The sequence below is a fragment of the Trachypithecus francoisi genome, unplaced genomic scaffold (assembly GCF_009764315.1).
Source record: "Trachypithecus francoisi isolate TF-2019V2 unplaced genomic scaffold, Tfra_2.0 Lachesis_group9, whole genome shotgun sequence".
NCBI lineage: Eukaryota > Metazoa > Chordata > Mammalia > Primates > Cercopithecidae > Trachypithecus > Trachypithecus francoisi.
This window is the reverse complement of record NW_022681474.1, coordinates 35,772,612-35,793,241: the sequence shown is the minus strand read 5'-3', so window position 1 is coordinate 35,793,241 and position 20,630 is coordinate 35,772,612. Positions and strand designations below refer to the sequence as shown.

The window sequence follows — 20,630 nt, the reverse complement described above, 5'->3', positions numbered from 1 at the left end:
CCTTCCTGCTGCCGCTCTATCCTGGCTCCCCAACTCCATCACCCAGGGCTCACTGGTGTTCCCTCAGTTCTCCAGCACAAGCCCCTGGTCACTGGGAGGCTCTTACGCTATGTCTCAATTTGCAAAATTCATGAAGAAGATCAGCACCAAGACAGGCCTCCTCTTCTCCTCTGCCCACCTAGAAAGGGCCTCGATTCCCAAGCGGGTTCTGCCTTCCTGCAGAACAGTTTCCTTCCTGGGCCTGGCTTCCTCACATCCCCATCTGAGGACTGCCTGAACCTGAACTGCCTGGGGTGCTTGGAGAAAGGACCATTCTTGGACCCATCCCAGACCTCCAGGAGAATCTCCGTGGGAGCCCCAGGAGATTCTTGGGCATGCTGGAGTTTGAAAACTCACTCCCCTAGAGTGACATTCACTCATTTTGCAAGTACGTATCAGGGTTTATGCTAACCAGGTCCTGTGCTGGACACCAGAATGATGAAATGGGGGGAGGGGGTGGTGCAGAGGCCCAAATCCATGCTCCTGCTGCCAGTCACCACCTGCGCTGGCCTTGGAGTGGCTCTGGGTCCTGGAGTACACTGGGCTTAGAGACAATACAATAGTCATGTCAGCAGCTACAGGTCCCAGGTGGACACCCCTGGTTTCCTGCAGTGCCAAGGACATGAGATGTCTCCCTCCTACTAGTTAACCCCTAGCTTCCCAAGGTAGCATTAGCTGCTAGCTCTAGTAATAACCATAGCTAACACTTATGCAGTACTTTACATGCATTAACTAAGCCCTTTATATGTTAAATCATCTGACTCTTACATCACCTCGAGGTAGGTACTCTTACTGCTCCCATTTTGTGGAAGTACAGGCAAATTGAGGGATAGGGACCCACCCAAAATGACATGGCACAGTAGACTCCCTCCTCCTCCATGTTCTTGATCACTATGTCTTGCTGTCCTCTGAGCTTCAGGGGCAGGATGCTACTCCAGCAATGCCAGTCCCGGTTCTGGGGGTGTGGGAGTATGGTAGGGACAGGCAGTGGGTGGAAACTGGCCAGACGTCCTCTCAGCCATCAGCCTGCCCTGCCCAGATACACCAGGCTGACCCTTCACCGACTCGTGGGCTGGGCAGGGAGGCAGAGAGTGGCATGTATGGGGGGTGGGCAGAGCCAGAGTCTGTGGGTGAGCAGCCTCTCACTGCATCCTCAAGGCATCCTTGCTCTAAAACCAACCAGCTCTGGGAGAGCCGAACAGAGCTGCCATTTGTCAGTCTTTGGGTGGGGCGTGGGTCAGGGATCCTGTCACCCAGAACCATCTCTGCCATCAGTCACTATTCTGCTCAACCAAGGCATCTGGTGGCAAGGGAGCCGATGTTCCCCCCTGCAACATTCCAGATGTGACATGAATTCCTAAGGGTTGGAAATGTGAAAAGAACATGAAATCAGCTGTAGTTGCAGCGCCGTTTGTTCTAAAATGATGTTAGAACTGCCACCTTTTCATCAAATACGAAAATAAAAAGACAAACCCAGAGTGCTGGAGGAGGTTAGATGGGAGTCACCCAAGTCCCAGGCCCAGAGCCCCAAAGTGCCCAAGTGTCTCAGACCTTGGACAGCAGCACACGCTCCCACCCCCCACTGCCAGCCAAGTAGCCCCCAGACATTTTAGCCTCTGTCGGCTTCCCAGCATCTCTTCTCCCCGTTCCTACTGCCTTCACTCGGTCCCCTTCCTGGCCCTTTGGCGAGGACTGTCCCTGTAGGCAGGTCTCCTACCCTGTCGCACATGCCCACAGACCTCTCCTTAGCCCTCAGAGCCTGAGACACCTACTGGCTCTCCTTGGGTGGAGGATAGAGGGGTGAGAGGTGAGAGGGGCAGCCTCTGCCTTACCTGAAACAATGGTGTAGCCAATGCCCCGGGGACGTCCTTTATCCTGGTCTATGGCGGTGATGATGCGCACCGTCGTGCCCTGGCAGAAGAGAGGAGGGACTTGAGTTTGGGTCCCCTGGCTGCTGTCTTTCTTTGCAGCTGTCATGGCACCCACAGCTTCCCTCCCCAGGCTGATCCTGGCTGCAAGGGCAACCCAGGAAGTAGGTGCCAAGGGTTCAGGCCTCAGCTGCCCTGGGCACACTGCAGTTCCCAGGCAAACGCCCTGTGGTCCATGGGGAGGCCCAACCTTACCGATGCTATCATTCCCCTTTCCCCTTCCCATATCCCTTGTTCAGATGGACCACCATGGAAGAAGAACTGATGAGGAGCATCCAGCGAAGAGACAAGAGATCTGGTCTCTAGCTCAACCACCCATCACATTGCTGTGTGACCTTAGGAAGGTTGCTGCACCTCTCTGGCCTCACTTTCCCCCCACCTTAATAAGAATAACAGCAAAAAGCCTGGGACGTTGTTTTCACTGGGGTCTGAATAAAGGAGAACATGATGGATCAATTACCTTAGGGATGAAAGCATAAATCGTGAAAGCATGTATCTCGGGGGATGACCATGGCAACTCCGGAGGCTGCCATGGCCCTAGGAACCATGGCCCACACAGCGCTGTGCCTGGCAATTCCTGCTTGGAATGGCTCTGCCCACACCCCTATTCATTCTTGCTGCAGCACTGGTGGAGAAGGGGCCAGGAGCTGGAACTAATAGGATGGGGAGCCAGGGGAATACGTTCTTGGGGAGCACAGCCTACAGCATGAAGTCAAGGATATCTGAGCAGACAGCTGCTATACACATATGAGGAGTGTGAATACACATGTGGCTCAGATGGAGCCATGTGTATGTACCAAAAAGGGGAGAAGTCCACCTGGAGGAACTGGCAAACTGTTGTACAGATGGCAACATTCAGCAGGGGTCATGAAGCATGAGTAGGAGTTTGCCAGGGAGAGAACATGAAGAGGAAGGTGCTCTGGGTAGAAGGTAGAGCTCAGGCAAGTGCTTGGAGGCATAAGACTGTCCTAGGAAGAGATCCTGGCATACAACTGGCACATTCAAATATCAATTAATGGGTTGGTTGATTGACTGAATAAACAAATGAACAAACAAGAGTTTGTTTAAACCTTCACAGAGCCCTTAAACAGGGTTTAAAGTCACCGCCACCACTTGCTGAGTCACCCCTTGCCTGGGGCAGCCTTTACCTGGCTCCTCAGGTCCTATTGCACCATGGCCAGTGCCAGCCACCCCTGCACACCTTGCTTGCCTGAGGCTCTGGCTCCAGGCCACAGTGTTCCCCTGGGTGATAGGGAGCAAGACAAGCCTGTCCCCATCCCCAGGGAAATGTCAACTCTGGCATCTGCATGGCTAATGAGGGCTCTTGTGGCCTTGGCCACTTCTCTACACTCACTGTTTATCAGCAGGAGGCTGAAGCCTGCGCCGCACCCCCGCCCCCCTCACCTGTGCAGAGGCTTGTTCCCTGACAGGCACACCCTGTGCTCTTGTGGGACAAGCTGCTCCTCCTTTAACTCCACCCAGTCTTGCTGCCACGACACAGCAGGGGCACCCCCTACCTCACCCTCCCCAGGCACTGGTATCCCTTCACAGCAGCTGCTCCATGCTCTCCTGGCCTGCTAGGATAACTAGGCCTGAGGCCCACCGGAGCACCACCCCAGAGAGTCACTAAGCAGTACTCAGGGGCAACTGCACGTCCCAGGCACACATGCAGGGCAGGGCTAGGCCAGGCCTGGGACAGTGATCCTCAGGAGGAGGCACGAGGGGGCTGGTGTAGGCCTGTGTAGAGGAGACCTGGCGACCAAAGTGCCCTCAGTCCTCAGAGCCCGTGCTAGGCTCCTGCATGGGGCTGCCCAGAGGCCTCCTGGGCAGGCAGGGCTCTGTGGAGGGCAGCTGGTTCTCCAGGACAGGAGGACAATGGGGACTCTTGCCACAAGAGTTGTACCCGAGCTTCCACGAAGCAAGGTCTGACAGGCTCCTGGCAAAGTTTGGGGTTTCATCTCTTTTTGGGTAAATAAGTCCACTTTTATTAAAACCCTGAGCTTTTAATACAAGTGCAGCCAGAAAGACTGGAAACGTTATGAGAAGGAATTAACAGGGAGGAATGGGGGCTCCTGGGAGCCCACAGCTCTTGTTTCAGAGGCTCAGTGATGATATTTTCAATATACTGAAACTTATTTCCAAAGACAGGGGATGGAGAAGTGCGGCTGTGCTTGGCCCAGAGCCGGCCCCGCTCCCAAGGGCACACTGCCTGCTGTGCTTCTCCAGGGAGCCAGTCCAGTTGCAGTGTGTACCAGGGTGCGACCTGCCAAGGGCATCTGCCCTTCACAGGAATCCACGTTTCAGGGAGTAGGAAGCCTCCTGACAGAGAGGCTACAGCGTGCAGGCCTGCAGGGGCCCAGCTGTTTGTGATGGGAGGAGCGGACAAGCACCACAAGCTGGTTAAGGGTTTGACTCTGCTGCCAGACTGCGTGTGCTCGAATCCTTTGAGTAAGTTACCTGCAACCTCTTGTTGCCTTGTTTTCCCCATCTATAAAATGGGTAAAAATCACAATCCCTACCCCTCAGCAGCCGATAAACGTGAAGCACTCGGAACAGCACCTGACGTACGGCAAATGCTATAAACGTGACTGTTACTATCTATTTGGGCCTAGAATCGCTGTGTGCATCTGAGGACAACTCAGGGGCCTCTTCCCAGAAAATGCACATCCACGTGGGTTTTTCCAAAGAATTTCAGCAAATTCAGACTCCCCAACACCCCACATTAATCATCTCTACTTAGCGGTAAGGGGCTTTCTGTGCATTGTGAGGACAGCTAGCGGCCTCCAGGGCAGAATTGGCATGAGTGGAGCGCCTACGATGTGCCACTGTGTGGGGCACCAAGCAAGGTTCCCCCCCTCTCTCTTTCCTCACATGGGGGTACGTGTGAGCAAACTGAAGCTCAGAGTGCTCAGGGATTTACTGAGGGTCACAAGGTGCAGTGGGGAGGGGAAAGGGGTGGGAGTGACTGGGGAATGGAGGGCCACGTGGGGTGGGCCCGGGGGACCCCATTGCTATCTGGAGGAAGCAAGGGCTCAGGGCTCTGCACCCAATGGGTATGCCAAGCTGAGATGTGGGTGAGGTATGAGAGGCAGCCCCAGCCTCTGAGGCCCGGGCAGTGGGGACACAGTTGAGAGAAGCTGGACTTCTCCAGAAGGGAGTGTGTCTCTTCCCTCTGTGGCTTGTCCCCTTCCAAAGATGCCCTTGTCAGGAAAACTGTGGACACAGGAGCCCAGCTGGGCTGTGCGTGGCCTCAGGGGTCCGTGTCCTCCTCCTTCTCAGCAAGCTCAGCCGGGACACCCCTACCCCATTTCCATGATGGGATTAAGGACTTGAAAGGTGAATGTGCAGCTTGCTTCGGGAATAGGAGGTGTCCTTGGAGGGGGCAGGCTGGTGGGGGCTGAAAGGGACTTCCGATGAGAGCTGCCACAGCAGATTCTGAGGTAGCAAATCCTATTTCTCAGTCCTTAATTCCAGTCAATTCCAGTCGAAGGGCTGATAGGCATCGGCTGGCAGTAATTTGTGCAGTTTATCCGCTCTTTTCACCTTCTATCGGCCCTTCACTGACGGGCAGGCCGACATGCTGCTGCTCGAGTGAGGAAATTAAAATCTGATGCAATAATCCCAAATAAGAAGGATTTTATTAGGTAATATATACACTTTAGATGAGGCATGCTAGCCCGATACGCTGATAGGGGGAGGCATACATGCTGCGAGCCGCAGATAAAGAGGGGGAGTTGGGGAGAATGGCGAAAGGTCCGGTTGGGGCCCCGGGGCAGCAGAGGCAAGGCTGGGAATGGGGGTGCTAGGGTCCTCTGGCCTGGGAGGCAGAGTAGGCCAGGGTGCATCTCAGCCTGGGCCCCGCCGGGGAATTGCTGCATTAAGTCAGGGTTCTACACTGTAAAGGGACATGGAGGGCCCAGATCAAGGCACAGAAACCAATTAGCAGCCGGGAAGGATCAGGCTGGGAGTGCAGGGGAATCAGCCTGCAGGACAGAGGCTCTGCAAAAGGCGAGGGAACTCGAGAACTCCTCAAGTGTGGAGACCAGAGGAAGGGCAGAGGTGTGTGGACACAGAGGCGGATTCTGTGGGCACCAGGGGAGCCAGGCAAGGCTGGAGGGTCTGAAACCCTCAATGCACTGCCTTTTCTGGCTCCCCCAGCCCAGCCATAAGCCAAGCTATGGGGTTCAAGCCTGCACCACCCAGATTGGGGGTCTAGCAGATCCCTGGGCATGGGCCTTAGTGCCCTTGTGGAGACAAAAGAGCAATACTGGCGAGGCAAAGAGACATCAAGATGCCTGTCCCTGAGAGAGGAGAATCATAGCATATGCCAAGAAATGGAGCATCAGGAGACCGGGAGTTAAGGAGGGCAAGGATCTGGTTTGCTGAGACTGAGGGGGTTGCCCTAGCAGGAGCCTGTGGGATCACCTGGACAGCAGAGGGCATGGCTTAGCATGGGGCCTGCACATGGGACCAGCCTCATCAATGTTTGATGGGTGCATTAAAGGATGAAGTGCAGACTGAATGGATGGACAGCTCCGAAATCTGCAGGTCTGAAGTAAAAACACGCACACTGAGCATTGCACGAAATACTAAAAACGAAACTAGAAAAAGACAACTTAGGGGTCTCAGGGGACACTCACACCAGGAACACACATCTTGCCAACTATTATGACTCTGAAGGGAAGCCAAAGCTGGGAGCCCCAACCCAACCTGGCTACTGTAATTGACTGACCAGGTCACTGCCCAGCGTAGTTTAATGTCCACTAATTGGCAGCACTTGCTATGTGTTTTATGTGCATTATCTCCAACCATTAAAACTCTAAGGCGAGGGAGGCACCACTGCAGGCACAATTATTCCCCTTTCCCAGTGAAGAGGTGGTCAGGAGGCTATGTGATTCAGCCAAAGTGAGTATGGCAGTGTGGGACTCCTCTGAGCTCCTCTGCCAGCCCGGCCACCACTGTGTCCTGTACTTCAATCTAGTTGGCCTTGGGCATCTTCCCTGCACTTAGCCCTGGGCATGATGCCCTGGAGACCCAAAGGAAGGCTGAGATCATGTTCCAGAGACGCAAGTACCTTGATTACTGGGGGCTCAGAAGTAGCCCACATGTATAGGTAACATTACAGGCAAGACTATAATTCAGTGGAAAAGTATGCAGCATAGAGAGAGTTAATTCTACCAGGGTTGAGGGAGAGGAATTGCTGTCTCTGGGACAGGTAGGGAAGAAGCCAGGGAAAAAATTATAAGAAAGGTAGAGAGTGAAAAAGTTATAAGAAAGGTAGAATGGGTGGGTGGACTTTGGGCTGGTGACTAGAGCAGGCACAGGGCAGAGAGGGTGCAGGAGGGTGAGTATGTTGGTCTGCCCAAGGTGAGGGTGCCTGTTCACTTGTCCATTCCATAACCACCTCCTGAGCACACACTGTGTGCTATGCCCACAGCAGACCCTGTCCCTGCCCGACTGCATGCTTCCAGTTCCTCAGGAGAGCAGAGGTGGGGCAAGTTGTTCAAGAGTGCTGAGCACTCAGGAGATGCCCAGGGGCCATGGGCAGATTGTGGGCCCTGCCTCATCTGAAAATAGCATGCCAGGGCTGACCTGATGCTGTAAAGGTATTGGCCTGGCAAAGTTGGACTAGGGGCAGAGAGAAAGGGGGCTAGGAAAGTCATGGGAAATGGGCTGGGCTGCACTGAGAAAAGTCGGCCTTCAGTCTCAAAAGCCGGGGCTCCCACTGCCCACAGAATGCTAAGAAAGAGAAGGCTGGGGAATTGGGGGCATTGATCTGTCCCCCTCTACTCTCAAAGCAGCTTCAAACATTCAACAGTAGCAGGCTGGAAAGGATCCTGCTTCTTGGAGCCTCCCTCCACACCTGCCCCAAGAAGGAAGCGGCCGAATGCCAGCCCCACACAGCAGGAGACTGGGGCCTCGTGCTCAGAAGGGAGGCCAGTGGTCAGGGCAGCCCTGGTCTCCAAATGAGGGGTCAGGCCCAGGAGCACAGCCTGCACCCCAGTCAAGGGAAGCTCACCTGTCACACTCAATTCTGTGAGCCTGTGCAGAGGTGCAGGTGGGGCCCTGAACACCCACGAGCCTCAGGCGGGTGCCCCACTTTGCTCCCAAAGCTGAGTCCTTCCTCTAAGCACACTGAGTTCCCTCAAAAGAAGGGGTTCATTTATCCTTCCTCAAATGCTGTTCCCTAAGCTGATGACCAGGGATTGTGACTGCCTAGGGGAGGTAGCGTTTTCTAATTTTTCCACCCAGAGCCAGTGTTGCATCCAAGTTTGCACAGACGCACGAGTGGTTATGAGACTAGAGATGGCTGCCGTTGCCCATCTGGCCCACAGCTGAGCAAAGCTGCCCCACCCACAGCCTTGCAGAGTGGGCCGAGGCATGTTTTGTCCTCTAAGACACCCATGGGTAGCCGATCTACAGGCTTGTGACCTATGACCTTGCAACACACCAGAAAAATCAGGAGCCTTTCTTGGAACCCTGGACTTAAGAAATTCAAAGACTAGGCATTAGGGAGGGCAGCAGGAGCTGCAAGCTCGCAGGGAAGAGATGGAGCCAAGAGGGCCCTTGAAGAAGGGCAGCTGCCACCATCTCTGGCAGTGCTCATCAGCAGAGAGGGACAGACTGACACGGCAGGGACACGGCTGAGCTACACTGATGTTCTGTGGAGCCAGACTGAGTCTAGATCCATTCTCCAGCCCAGGCTGGATTTTGCATGGGATCCCCATCCTTCCACATAAGTCTGTCTGAATGGCTCCCCGTTACTTGCCCTGGAAGCCTTTGTTCTTTGCCACAAGGAGCCCCTGGGGTAGAGTGAGAGGGTGAGGAGATGGGCACGGTGTGAAGAGTGGCTGGGGTTTCACTGTGCCAGGACACCCATCACTGCCATGCACAGGGACTGTGGAGGAGCCAAGGAGGAGCCCGGCCCACTAGAGGGCTCATCCCTAACAGGAGCTCAGAAGGAAGTCCCTCAGGGCCAGGAGTCTTACCGGAGGAGAATGCTCGTAGATGTTGGTGCTGTAAGGCAGGTTGATGAAGATGGGGTCCATGTCCTGGACGTCTGTGATGATGATGGCCAAGTTGGCCAGGGTGGACAGAGGCCTGGTCTTATCTTGATCCTTAGAGAGCAGAGAGAACACACAACCTTAGGCTGAGTGATGGTGGGGACACTCACACACATATGTACACACACACACACAGACCTGCACTGTGCAGCACATATGTGCAAACACACGCACACACACACACACACCCATGCTCTTGCACTCCAGCAGGGAAGGGCTTAAAGAAAGCTTAAGAACTCTAAGAACCCGTGGTGATTTCTGAACTGTAGAAGAAAACACAAACAGCATCCCCAAGGTCCAGAGGAAGACAGCTTATCCAGTGTTACAAAGCAGGGCTGGGGTACAGCTAGACCTCCAGCCCCTAGCAGCCCAGGCCTGACTTCCTTGGACATCGGGTGGTGGGATGACCAGCTTGGAGTAGATATGGTGCTCCTTTGCTGAGTTCAGCCGGGGGCCGCCACCCCTCTCTGTGCCCACTTCCTGCCCCCACTCATCCTAGGGCAGCAGGGGATTGACAAGGATGGGGACTCCTCGGAAGAAAGGCCACAGAGGGGATTACTCTGGCACCTGCGTTCCTGCATTCACGAGTCCCTTGCTTTGGGCTGGGGTTTTACGGGTTAAGGACTTTTCCCAGTCTAACCAGCAGGGGGAGCTCCAGGGTCTGTAACATTTGGGGGACTCCAAGAAAGAATCCTGAGAGGTCACATAGGCCATTCCCCTGTAGCCAGGCGAGCAATATTTAAACCGTCAGCTGGGAATTTCATTGTATAAAACCTCACCAATGCATCTGTAGTCCCAGCTGCTCAGGAGGCTAAGGTGGGGCAATCACTTGAGCCCAGGAGTTTGAGGCTGTTGTGCACCAAGATTGCACCTGTGAATAGCCACTGCACTCCAGCCTGGACAACACAGCGAGACCCCCATCTCAAAAAAAATTTTTTTAATGCTTGGCAAGAAAGAAAACCCCAAACCTATCTCCTACTGTTTAAGTAGCCTGCTGCAACTGAATAACAATAGCCAGCAGTAACAGTAACTGCAGTGCTTTGCACAGATGAGGTGGCAGCCACTCTACTGGGCACTTCACTCGCATCTGTAGTTACAATGGGCCCATTATTCAGATGAGTTAACAAAGACTCAGAAAGGTTGAGTAACTTGCCCACAGTCATACAACTTCCAAGTGTGTAGCCAGAACTCAAACTCAGGTCCTTTCACATAAAAATTTGCTACTAACAGTTTTGACTTAGAGCTCTAATACCAGTTCGGTCTCTTAATTTGCTGAGTAACCTCAAACGAGTTGTTTTTCCCTCTGGGAATCTGATGTCCTTTTCTATGAGATGAAGGGCCTCAAGTGAATGACTTCTAAGGCCCCTCGGGCTGGAACATTCTCTGAGTTAAGATTTGAGGAGAGACTGTCCCTAGGTTAGATCTCCCTTGGTTTGTCTGGGGTGACTTGAATGATGGAAGGCATTCCTGATGTTCCAAGAAGCCTGGTACCTGCTCCTGGCCTGCAGAGATGGAGCTGCAGTGCCTAGGAGAAGGGAGGGCTGGTTGTCTTTAGGAATTCTTAGGGACAGCCAAGGAGAGGGTGAGGGGGCCTTCAGGGATGGGAGTGGGTACTGCAAGGGAGGGGAAGGTCTGGAAGCAGGAGGTGAGCAGAGAGGCTCTCGGGAGGCAGGCTCGCAGGCTCCAGGACCAGAGCCCGCACCACAGGCTTGGGCACTGCCCATGGGGAGAGCTCCCAGCCAGGGACCTGAATGATCACCAGGCACCCAGGACTAGAGTGGAGAGGCTCAAAACAAGTCCCCTGACCTCTTGGACAGGGGATGCCAGCGGCTCTGATTTGCCATAACCAGGCTTTTAAAGGCAGCTGGCTTTTGTCTAGCCTGGCACAGGCCCTCTCTGTCCCATACCTGTGGCTGCAGTCCTGCTCATGCCACAAATGCCCCTGCCCAGCCCACTCTGGACTCTGTGGTGGGGAAAGGGGAGGGATCCTGTCAGGCTCCCAGCTGTGACTCTGGGGCCCATGGCTGTCAGCAGCTTGTTCCCAGAGGATGCCTCAATTTCCCCATCCTGGTACCCGCCTCGTGGTGGCTGGGAACTCACACTGTGGCCTGTAATGCCAGGCACGAGAATCTCCTTCCTTGAGGAAGTGCTCAGCAGCCAAGGGCCCAGCGCCGGCCCCGAGAAGGACTTGGTGTCAGCTCCTCCAGAAGCAAGGGGGAAGCCATGTGGAGAGGGACTTCTAGGGCCCCTCCCGTTCTGCTGCTTCCAAGCATGATTTCTGGGAGAGTAACAGCAATTTAACTGTATTCATCATCCCAGCTTGAGCCTAGGCCTCTGGATAGGCCCCACCACCCACATTCTTGCCCGTGCCCAGCTCTGGTCTATTCCCCACGATCCAAAGCCATTTTTATGGTGGATGGAAATGATCCAACAGCGGGCAAGCATCTGCGCGTTTCCGGACCCTGGTGTGTGCAAACAGTGCGGTGGAGGGGCACTGCATGTGTGGGTGCCGGGCTGCGTGCAAGGTGCAGGCGAATGTGCACAAAAAGCAAATCCTAGGCTTGCACGTCCTCTTGACCCCGAAGTCAGTTTTACAAACAGTAGCACACAGCTCCTCCCAGGCAAGTAACACTTAACCAGGGGTGAAGAAAAGAATTTGAGTGTCACCTGCAGTGACCTCCCTCATAGCCACTGGGCCAGAGACAAACAAGAAGTTTGCATTTCCTAGCTCTTGAGGCCTTTCTCTGCATCTTGGCCAAGACTTGGGGCACCCCATCTTTCAAAACTGGATTCTCAACCCGGTCCAGATCCAGAGCCTTGGATCTGCAGCCTGTGACCCGCCACGGAGAGCCCCCAGCACTGCCGGCAGCCCCCTCGACAGCTATGTGGGTCAGGAGTGGATGCTGTGTGTCAGGTAGATGGGACCTGGAGGGGTGAGAGGGATTCCCATGTTTTTTTGCTCTTGGCACAAGCTTTGTCAACAGAATCTAAGGGACAACAGGCCAGCTTATGGCCCTGCTGCCAACTGATGGCTCCAGCTATGCCCCGATGTAGCAGCTGGGAGCAGGGAGAGGGGACGGGTAGGGGGAGGACCCTATTTAGAGTGTGGCTTGCCTATTCCCCAGGATCTCCCAAACAGCTGGCACAAAGGGCATGCTGCAATGTTCTTGAGACCTGGAGATGTCTAGCCATGGGGGCCCTGGACAGTGGTCAGGGCCCTGGACTGAGAGGTGGACAACTCGGGCTTGGGTTCTTGCTCCCCCACTACTTATAGACTGTGTGACTCTCAACAGAGTCAGCCATCAGATGGGATAATTACCCTCTCCTGCCTTCTGCCCTTGACTCACTCATCTTGGAATTCCCAGGGGCCAGCAATGTGCTTGGCACAGAGGAATGCTGTGGAATGACACCACTCTGTGGAGTAGAGCCAGGATGCCTGAACCTCTCTGGACCCTGCATGCTGGATGGTGTCAGGACACAGCTGGGTGAACACCTCTGTCCTGTGTCCCAGAGAGCAAGAGGCGCCCTGCACTAAGAATGTCTCAAGGAGGTTACCTGAGCAGGCTCTAGAGTCAGGCTCCTGGGTGACCATCGAAAGTCACTGAATTGCTCCTGTGCCTCAGTTTTCTCATCTGCAAAATGGGCATCTTAACAATACTTATGACATAGGGATGCTTGAGGTTTAAAGTCCCTTTAAGTGCTCAGCATGGTGCCAGGGACACAGCACGAAGCCTCAGCAATGCCAGCCTCATTTCTATCATGACTGTCACCACTATTGTTATTATAGATCTTCGAGTGTGTGCCACTGGGTCAGTGTCCCATTGGAATGCCCCATTGCTCTCTTCCAGGGTGGGAAAAGGCAGCTGAAACTGCTGGGGCCCCAGCGTGGAGACTCACCGTGGCGTTGACCGTGAGCTGGTAGGCCTGTGTGGTCTCGTAGTCCAGCTCCCGGATCACTGTGACGATACCGCGGGCACTGTCAATGGCGAAGAATTGGGAGGGGGGCTGGAAGGAGTAGAGGACGCTGCCCCCTGCCCCCAAGTCGGGATCTGTGGCATTCACGATGAAGATGGGCGTCCCCACCGGTGTATTCTGGGGGTGAGAGCAAAGCAAGTACAAGGGTGAGCCGGCGCGGAGCAGCTGTGCCATCAGAGCTGAGTCCCCCAAAGCCCATTCTCTACATCCCTCAGCCGATCAGACCCGAGGCCTTGTCATTTTCATTCTAGGAGGGGCCCAAAAATTTAAAATGCAGTATCTTTTTTTTTTTTTTCCTTCTTCTTCATTTTTTGATGGCCTCCTGGTGGCTGTAAACAGCACCAGTTCCAAAGATGATTTGCTTATCCTGGAGTTCTGGATGAGGGGTCTTATGGTTCCCAAACCTGTTTCTTGGTGGTTTTGCTTCCTCTGTCAAATGCCCCTTGGCTGCCCAAGCTGCAGGCCTCCTTTTTGGGGACCAACCTCAAGCCTCCCTCCTGGCAGCCCTTCACAGACAGACCATGCACTTAATATAGAGGTGCTCTTTACAGGGCCCCGGGTCAGGCTGGAAAGGGCCTGCGGAGAACAACGCCATGGGGCTGCTGAAGGTTCTTCCTGGGTTTGTAGATTTGCCCCCATCAGCAGACAAGTGTCAGCCTGAACGGGCAGGCTCACGTCCTGCCTGTTCCAACCACTCTGTCCACTGGGGACAGGAGGCAGATGCAGGACACCCCTCTCCTCCTCACCATCCGTGACTCCCCAGTGCCCTTTGCATAGAGCACAGGTCCTTGTGGTCCATCCCTGTTTCCTCCTTCACATTTTATTTCCTAGGGGAATGGAGCTATTTGTACTTCTTGAACCCAGCAGGCTCCCTCACACCTCTGGACATCTGAATGTGGTTTTCCTTTGCTAGGTTTGCCCGTCCTAATTCAGCTGCTTGGAAGATGCTCGTTCCCTCCAAAACAGAATCAAGTCTGCAAGAGGGCAAAGCAGACAAGTGCTAGAGTTTCAGGCATGGACAGACCATCTGTTGGAATCCCAGCCTCGCTGTGTGTCTTTGGGTTAATTACATAATCTCTCTGATCCTTAATCCCTTCACTGTACACTGAAGCTAATCATATCTCCTAGGGTTAGTGTGAAGAATACACAAGCTCGTGAGTGTAAACATTCCAGCACATAAGTGCTGAGAAGACAGTAGCTGCGATTTTAATTTCTGGAAACCTAGACGGGCACAGACAAGGGCACCTTCAAGGGTGGGGCAGGGAGGTGTCAAGAAGCACTGATATGAACAGTACCATCCAGGGCATTCCCTGTCTACCCACCCCCCGGCCCCGTGATCCACCCAGTTTTGCCTTTCCCCAGTCCCCGGGCCCTCAGTGAATTGCATCTCCAGGCTGTCTTGCTGGCTCGCTTCCAGTCGGGTTCTGCCAATGGGAAGTTCTGGTAGGAGCTCCTAGAGCAGGAGGAGAAAGAGTGTGGGGTCTTACTTCCTCTACCCCCTCCAGCTCTACCTCTCCTCCCCAGCCCCAACGCTCAGTGGGCTCTGATAACACTATTTTCCTCTCCTTCTCCCTTCAGCCCTGGGGGTAGAACTTTCCCCTGTTGCTAAGCCCTGGGTACCTTAGCATCCCTTATTTCCATCTCTCCTTCCACTTGAGGAGCTGAGGTTCTCAGCTAACCCACAGTTCTCTGTCCTGCCCTCTCTCTCTCTAGATCACACGTAAGTGCCAGAGCCAGTCCCATGAATCCAGAATGGAACACTTCATGCGGGCCCACGGTTCCCGCCACAAGAAAGGATGACCACATTCTGATTTCACAGCTGCCAGTGCTTGTGTGAAAGTCTGTGTTTATACTTCATATGTATCTATATCTAGCCATGAATAATATAAGATACTGTTTCATGGGTATTTGTAAATAGATGGTTTTCATATACAATAGATCACTCTGAAACTTGCTTTTTAATTCAACATTATGCTTTTATATTTATTTGATTTGGTAATAAAAAATCTTCCAACAAAGAAAAGCACAGGACTCAACAGCTTCACTGGTGAATTCTACCAAATATTTAACAACAACAACAATAACAACAACAACAACCAAAACAGCCAGCCCTCACTTCAGAGCACTCGGCCAGTCTACTATAACCACTCTGTATGAAGCTGGCGCCCACAGGAGAGGGACAGCTCCCGGGAGATGTCAGCTGTCCAGCTCCCTGCCTCGGGGAGGCGAGGACATTTGACTGTCCATACCGCGTGGTCCTGGGGGAAGCCTCTCTGATCCTTCTGCATCTGATGAGAGGATTTAAAAGCAAGATGTAGGAAATGGTGGAAAAGGGGAAAAAGAAGTGATGGTCTCCACGTCTGACCTTCTTGGATTATGTTTCATGCCCTGCGGTGAAAACCCATTTAATTTCTGCATAACTTAGAGAAGGTTTTAAATGGGCCTGGCAAGGAGCCATTCATATACTTAGAAGGGACAAACTATTGGAGAGAAAAGAATGCTGACTTCCTGCATTTCAGGTCCTGGGCACCACGTTCTATCAGGGAAGTAGATGGGGGGAAGGAGGGGCGCTCATCAGCACATATGCTGGGGGCTTCTCCGAGCACCCCGCTGCTGTTCCATGGAAAATGCAAAGACGTGCACACAGATCTGCAGACTCAACACAAGCAGATTTGCTTTATGGGGCCAGGTGCATCTGGGTTTAGGCTACAGGGAGTGACACCTGGTGGCTCGGAGCATGAATTCTGAGTTAGACTCCCTAACTTTGAGTCTGGACCTTTCCCCTGGGAGACTGCAGACATATGCTGTTAAAACTCTTTTTGGCCTCAGTTTCCTCATCTGTAAAATGGAGCTCTTAGCAGCTCCTACCCAGGAGTTCGAGACTAGGCTGGCCAACATGGTGAAACCCTGTCTCTACTAAAAATACAAAAATTAGCTGGGTATGGTGGTGCGTGCCTGTAATCCCAGCCACTGGGGAGGCTGAGGCAGCAGAATGGCTTGAACCCAGGAGGCGGAGGGTGCAGTGAGCCAGGATCATGCCACTGCACTCCAGCCTGGGTGACAAAGCAAGACTCTGTCTCAAACAAACAAACAAACAAACAAACAAACAAAAGAATTATATGAGATAAAGTGTGAAAAAAAGAGAGTCTCCCTGGGCCAGATACACAGCAACATTGAGCAATACTCAATAAATGGTCATTGCGCTTATTACTATAGTAATAAAATACCATTATAGGCAGAGTGAGATGAACCCCACATAAAGGGGGAAGTATTATAGATAACGTAAACAGTCAATGAATCTCTTCACCATGAACTTGGGACAAATGGGCACCTTAAAATTCAGAAAGAGAACATCCCCGCTGATTGGATCCTGGCTGCTGAAGACAAGATGAGGATGGAAGAGCCCCAGGAGACCCTCCACAATGGGCTTGAGAGCCTGTGAGGGGAGGGGTGGGATCTGAGGCAGGGGTGAGAGGGGCACCTGGGGGCCTGGGAGGCTCCTAAACGAGGAAGCCAGTCTTGACTATATACCACCCTGGATGGCTGGAATGCACGAGCTGGAAGGAACCTTGGGGTCATCCAGTCCAGCCTCTCCATTTCCTAGGATGGACTACAGATATGAAAACGAGCCCAGATGGGGGCGTGCCTTGCTCCAGGCCTCACAGGTGGATCATGGCAGAGTCCATGAGTGGAAATCGGGTGTCTTGACTCATACAGAGTGCTCTGTCCACCTCACCCAAAGAGATGCCAACTGCTGCCTCCCCGCCAACCCTCCTTCCAAGAACGGCTGCTCCTCATGACCACAGCTCTGCTCTAGATGATGGGTCTAGGCACTCTCGTTTCTTCCAAGTAACTTCAGACCCAGGCCACATGAATCAGGTGGTGCCTGAGAAATTAAATCAATTTTCTCTGAGAATCTGAAAAGAAAGATCTTTGTTATCTGGCTGGAGTGGGCACCATGACAGGCCGAAAGCCACACACAAGCCACAGTTACAGGGTGGCAGAGATGCCACGGGCAGTCAGAGGAAGCCCACCTGCAGTGAGTGGAGCAGAACACTGTGCAGGAGACAAAACAGAAACGAGGGCCTCCAAGAGCCTCCTACCATGGCCGTCCCAGGCCCCACTGACTTTGTCTCCTGCCTGTGGCTGCAGTGCTATGACCTGCCTGTGCTGTCCTTTCTGTGGGCACCCCACTTGCTCACACTGGCCTGCATGGGTCTCAGCTCCTTGCTCCTGCCCCCAGAGCATGCCCAGCCATGGGCAGGGCCTCCTCATTTCCACGGCTCTACCCCAGGCTCACCCAGACCCTCTGCTGATGGGATTCTACCTCTTTAGTGCCCACAGCAAGCAAAGTGCCAGGTCACTGCTGCAGGACTGCTAATGAGGGCGCAGTGCCTGCCACACGAGGCTGGAGGTTACAGTGGAGAGAAGAATAAAGGAGCCTGGGTAAATGCCGGCTCCCTCTTCATTTTAACTGTCCCCAGACACTCCTATTAATGTGCAAATCCAGGTTGCAGGCAATTATCAGCATGTGTATGGGGAGGTGGCTGGATGGGCAGGGGATGGCTTGATCATGGACTTGACACAGTCAGCCAGGACAGGCCTTGAAGAGAGATGCTCGGCAGGGCCAGGCTTTGCCATCTGAGGACAAGGAGGAAGAGTGGAAGGTGTCACTCTGGTGTCTGGGGTTGGGACTGCATGGGCTGGAGTTGTAAGAAGCAGCACCAAGAGGCCTGTTTCAGCTGGGGGTTGGGTCTCTCCTTTCCAGGGCAGCTTCTCCCCACACCTCCATTGTGGAGACTGGCCCTGGGTCCACCTTCTTGCTGGAAGGGAGCAGCCATGGTCTTTGGAAGAAAGACCCCATGGGGCATGATCACTTCTACTTCTGAGGGAGGCCTCTCGACTCACTTCTCTGCCCCACCCCTGCTTCCCTCTTCCCTTCCTTCATGGTACCCCCTCCGCCGCCTGGTCCCACCTACTCCCTTATGGCTTCTGGGCCATTTCAAAGGAAGTCTCCCCAAATGTACACCCATGCCTTCAGGGGACCAGGGAGCATGTCTAGGCATTATCTCCTTCAAAATTCTTGCACCCGCCAGGTTGTCTCTCTCACCAAGTGACCCACACCATGCAGGTCGCAGGCAGGGCAGGTCCTGCCTCTTCCAGTTCCCATTTAAGCTCCATATCACTTCTGATGGACCTGCTGTAAATGGGCCACCCTGTGCAATTCAGAGACAAATAAATCTTTTTGCAACTCCTAGGGTGACAAGGGAATAGACTCTGGGAAAGTTCTGCCGTGCAAAGGATCTTGTTCGTTAATAATAATGATAAATAGCTCACTTCTCACATGCAGTGTGAGTTACATTACACTCCAGGCCTCTCCAGAGGTGGCTCGGGTGCTCACTGGAACAGGGTGAGGGAGCGTGTGCAGTGAGGGAGAAAAGGCCAGAGGGAGAGGGGCAGAGAGGCAGGAAGGAGGAACCAGACGAAGAGAGCAGTAAAGAAAGGGGGGCAGGGAGGAGGGGCAGGGAGGAGGGGCAGGGAGGAGGGGCTGGGAGGAGGGGCAGGGAGGAGGGACAGCACAGGAACACAGAGGAAAATGCGGTGAGAACAGTAAGAGGGGCAGGACTGAGGGCCAGAGTGAAAATGGAATGAAGAGGAAAGAGAATTTGCAAGAGAAAAGGGAGGAAAGGAAACTTGGGGAGAAAGGAGCTAACTGAAACAGGAAAATAAAAAGAGACATTCTAGAGGAAAAGTTATGAACACACGAAAAGACGTACAAACATTAAGCAGCAAGAGAAAGGAAGATAGGAGAGAGAGAGAAAAGAAGGATGCCACACCCTCTCACCTTTGGGGTGGACCTGCTCCCTTCACCCCCTGTAGGATTTATGCTGTACCCTTGACCAAACTTTGGCAAAAAGCCCTACCATTTCCACTGTAGGTGCCATCTCTAAAGGCGTTATTAATATTTATGGAATGCTTGCTAGATGCCGCTACAGTCTTTAATATCTTATTATAGAGCCTGTTATAAAATGCATTAGTAATAAATTCCTGACAGATGGAGTTCTGACAAGGTGCAGGCGCCTCTGTGGATCAGAGCTGGTAACAGAGCCTCCTGTGCTGCTCAGAGGCTGGGCTGCTGCCTGCTGGGGCTGGGGTGGGGTCGTGGAGAGGGTTACTGGGATTCTGCCCCTCCGTCCTCTGCCCTTGGTTGCATTTTTACACACCTTCACTCCCTGCTTCCTTTTCCCAGATGGGGAAAATGGAAGGTCAGAGAAATGAAGCCACTTGTACAAGGTCACACAGATTGTAAGTGGTGGAATCAGGATTCAAAGTCGGGTCACCTTTCTGTGCCCAGACCTCAGGACTCCAGAGATAAGGATGGAGAGTGGGTTCAAGGCCCCTCCTAAGTGGGACTTCCTGGTTTGGAAGGGCTGTGGATGAGGGTGGCAGCTGAAGAGGCCTCTAGGTAAGAGAACAGAGGATTGGTGGGGAGCTTTAGCCTAAAAAGAGTTTCGGAAGGAAGGAGGGCACTCCAAAATCGCACCCTTCCACTGAGAATAAGGAAAGGGGGTCCCGCTAAAACAAGAAGAATTCAAGTCAGAGGCAAGGAACTTTCTGAACATGGGCTCCTGGGGCAGAGGAGAAACCACTTCAGTTTCAGTTGGACGCTAAAGCAGGTGCCTCTTTACTGGTGATTCTGGAGGCCTGCTGGGATGCTTCGGGAGGATGTCATTCCCAACTATGGGGGTTTGCGGCATTCCAGCTTATGGGGGAGCAGTGATGGAGGAGAAATGGGGTCTATAGGAGAGGTGGGCTGTGTTTCTTTCTCAAATAAGCAAGAAGGCACTTGAGCGCAGGAGGACAAGGTCCACACAGGACAGTGCAGGGGAGAGAAGCAGGGCGAGTGCCCACGGGGCATCAACACATATCTCAGGGAGCCCCACTCTGGTCATGTGTACCCTCATGTGTACCCGTACTCCAGCATCTCTGTCTGGAGGAATCGGGGAGCAATAATTTGGCGACATCTCTTCTTTCTACCAGTATCTGCTCTCTTGGGTGAAATGTACTGGATCTAAAAGGTGCCAGGTAAGCTCTGAGAGCCGGGGTGGGCTGCCAGCTCTGTGGGCTGGGCCCTAAGTCACTCACACCCCGACATGGCTGGAGGACATCTCTCTGGGCCTAGGCTGGTCTCCCCAGCTGTTCTGGTCTCCTCCAGAGCCAGCCCAGCACCCTCCCATCTCCAAGTCCCTCCTCAGAGTCCCTGCTTCACAGACTCCAGCTGTGTACTGGCTTTTTGGAATCCCTGGAAGACACTCATCAAACTGCTCCCCAAATGGCCCTCCTGACCTGCTGCAGCCATACCGGACATCCTCCTCTTTCCCGACTCCCACTCTTCACCCTCCTCTTCCTTTTTGTTATTTACCTTGGCCACCTCTTTAGTCCTGGCACTGTCACTTGTGCATAGAAGGCATTCAATAAATGTTTTAAAAGAATCAGGATTTTGTGGTAAACATGGCAGATTGAACACATCCATTTATTTCTGTTTTTGTCCCATCCCCTCACCAAAATGACAATAAAGGAATTAAAAATGCATAAATCCACAAGGGCAAAAAGAACAGGAGAG

General features: G+C 53.3%; 1 protein-coding gene across 8 annotated transcripts in view; it reads right to left on the bottom strand.

The window, feature by feature from the left end:
* The window catches only part of CDH23 (cadherin related 23), a 423,400-nt gene that overhangs the window by 238,531 nt on the left and 164,239 nt on the right, over positions 1-20,630 (bottom strand). For all 8 annotated transcript variants that reach the window (XR_004436645.1, XM_033209267.1, XM_033209271.1 and 5 more), the window contains exons 7-9: positions 12,929-13,123; positions 8,957-9,085; positions 1,872-1,950 (exon numbers count right to left, since the gene is read on the bottom strand). Coding sequence is in view for 7 of the 8 variants with exons in the window: in XM_033209267.1 (XP_033065158.1) it covers positions 1,872-1,950; positions 8,957-9,085; positions 12,929-13,123 (403 nt within the window). In the remaining variant the exon portion in view is untranslated. The remainder of the gene's footprint in view (positions 1-1,871; positions 1,951-8,956; positions 9,086-12,928; positions 13,124-20,630) is intronic.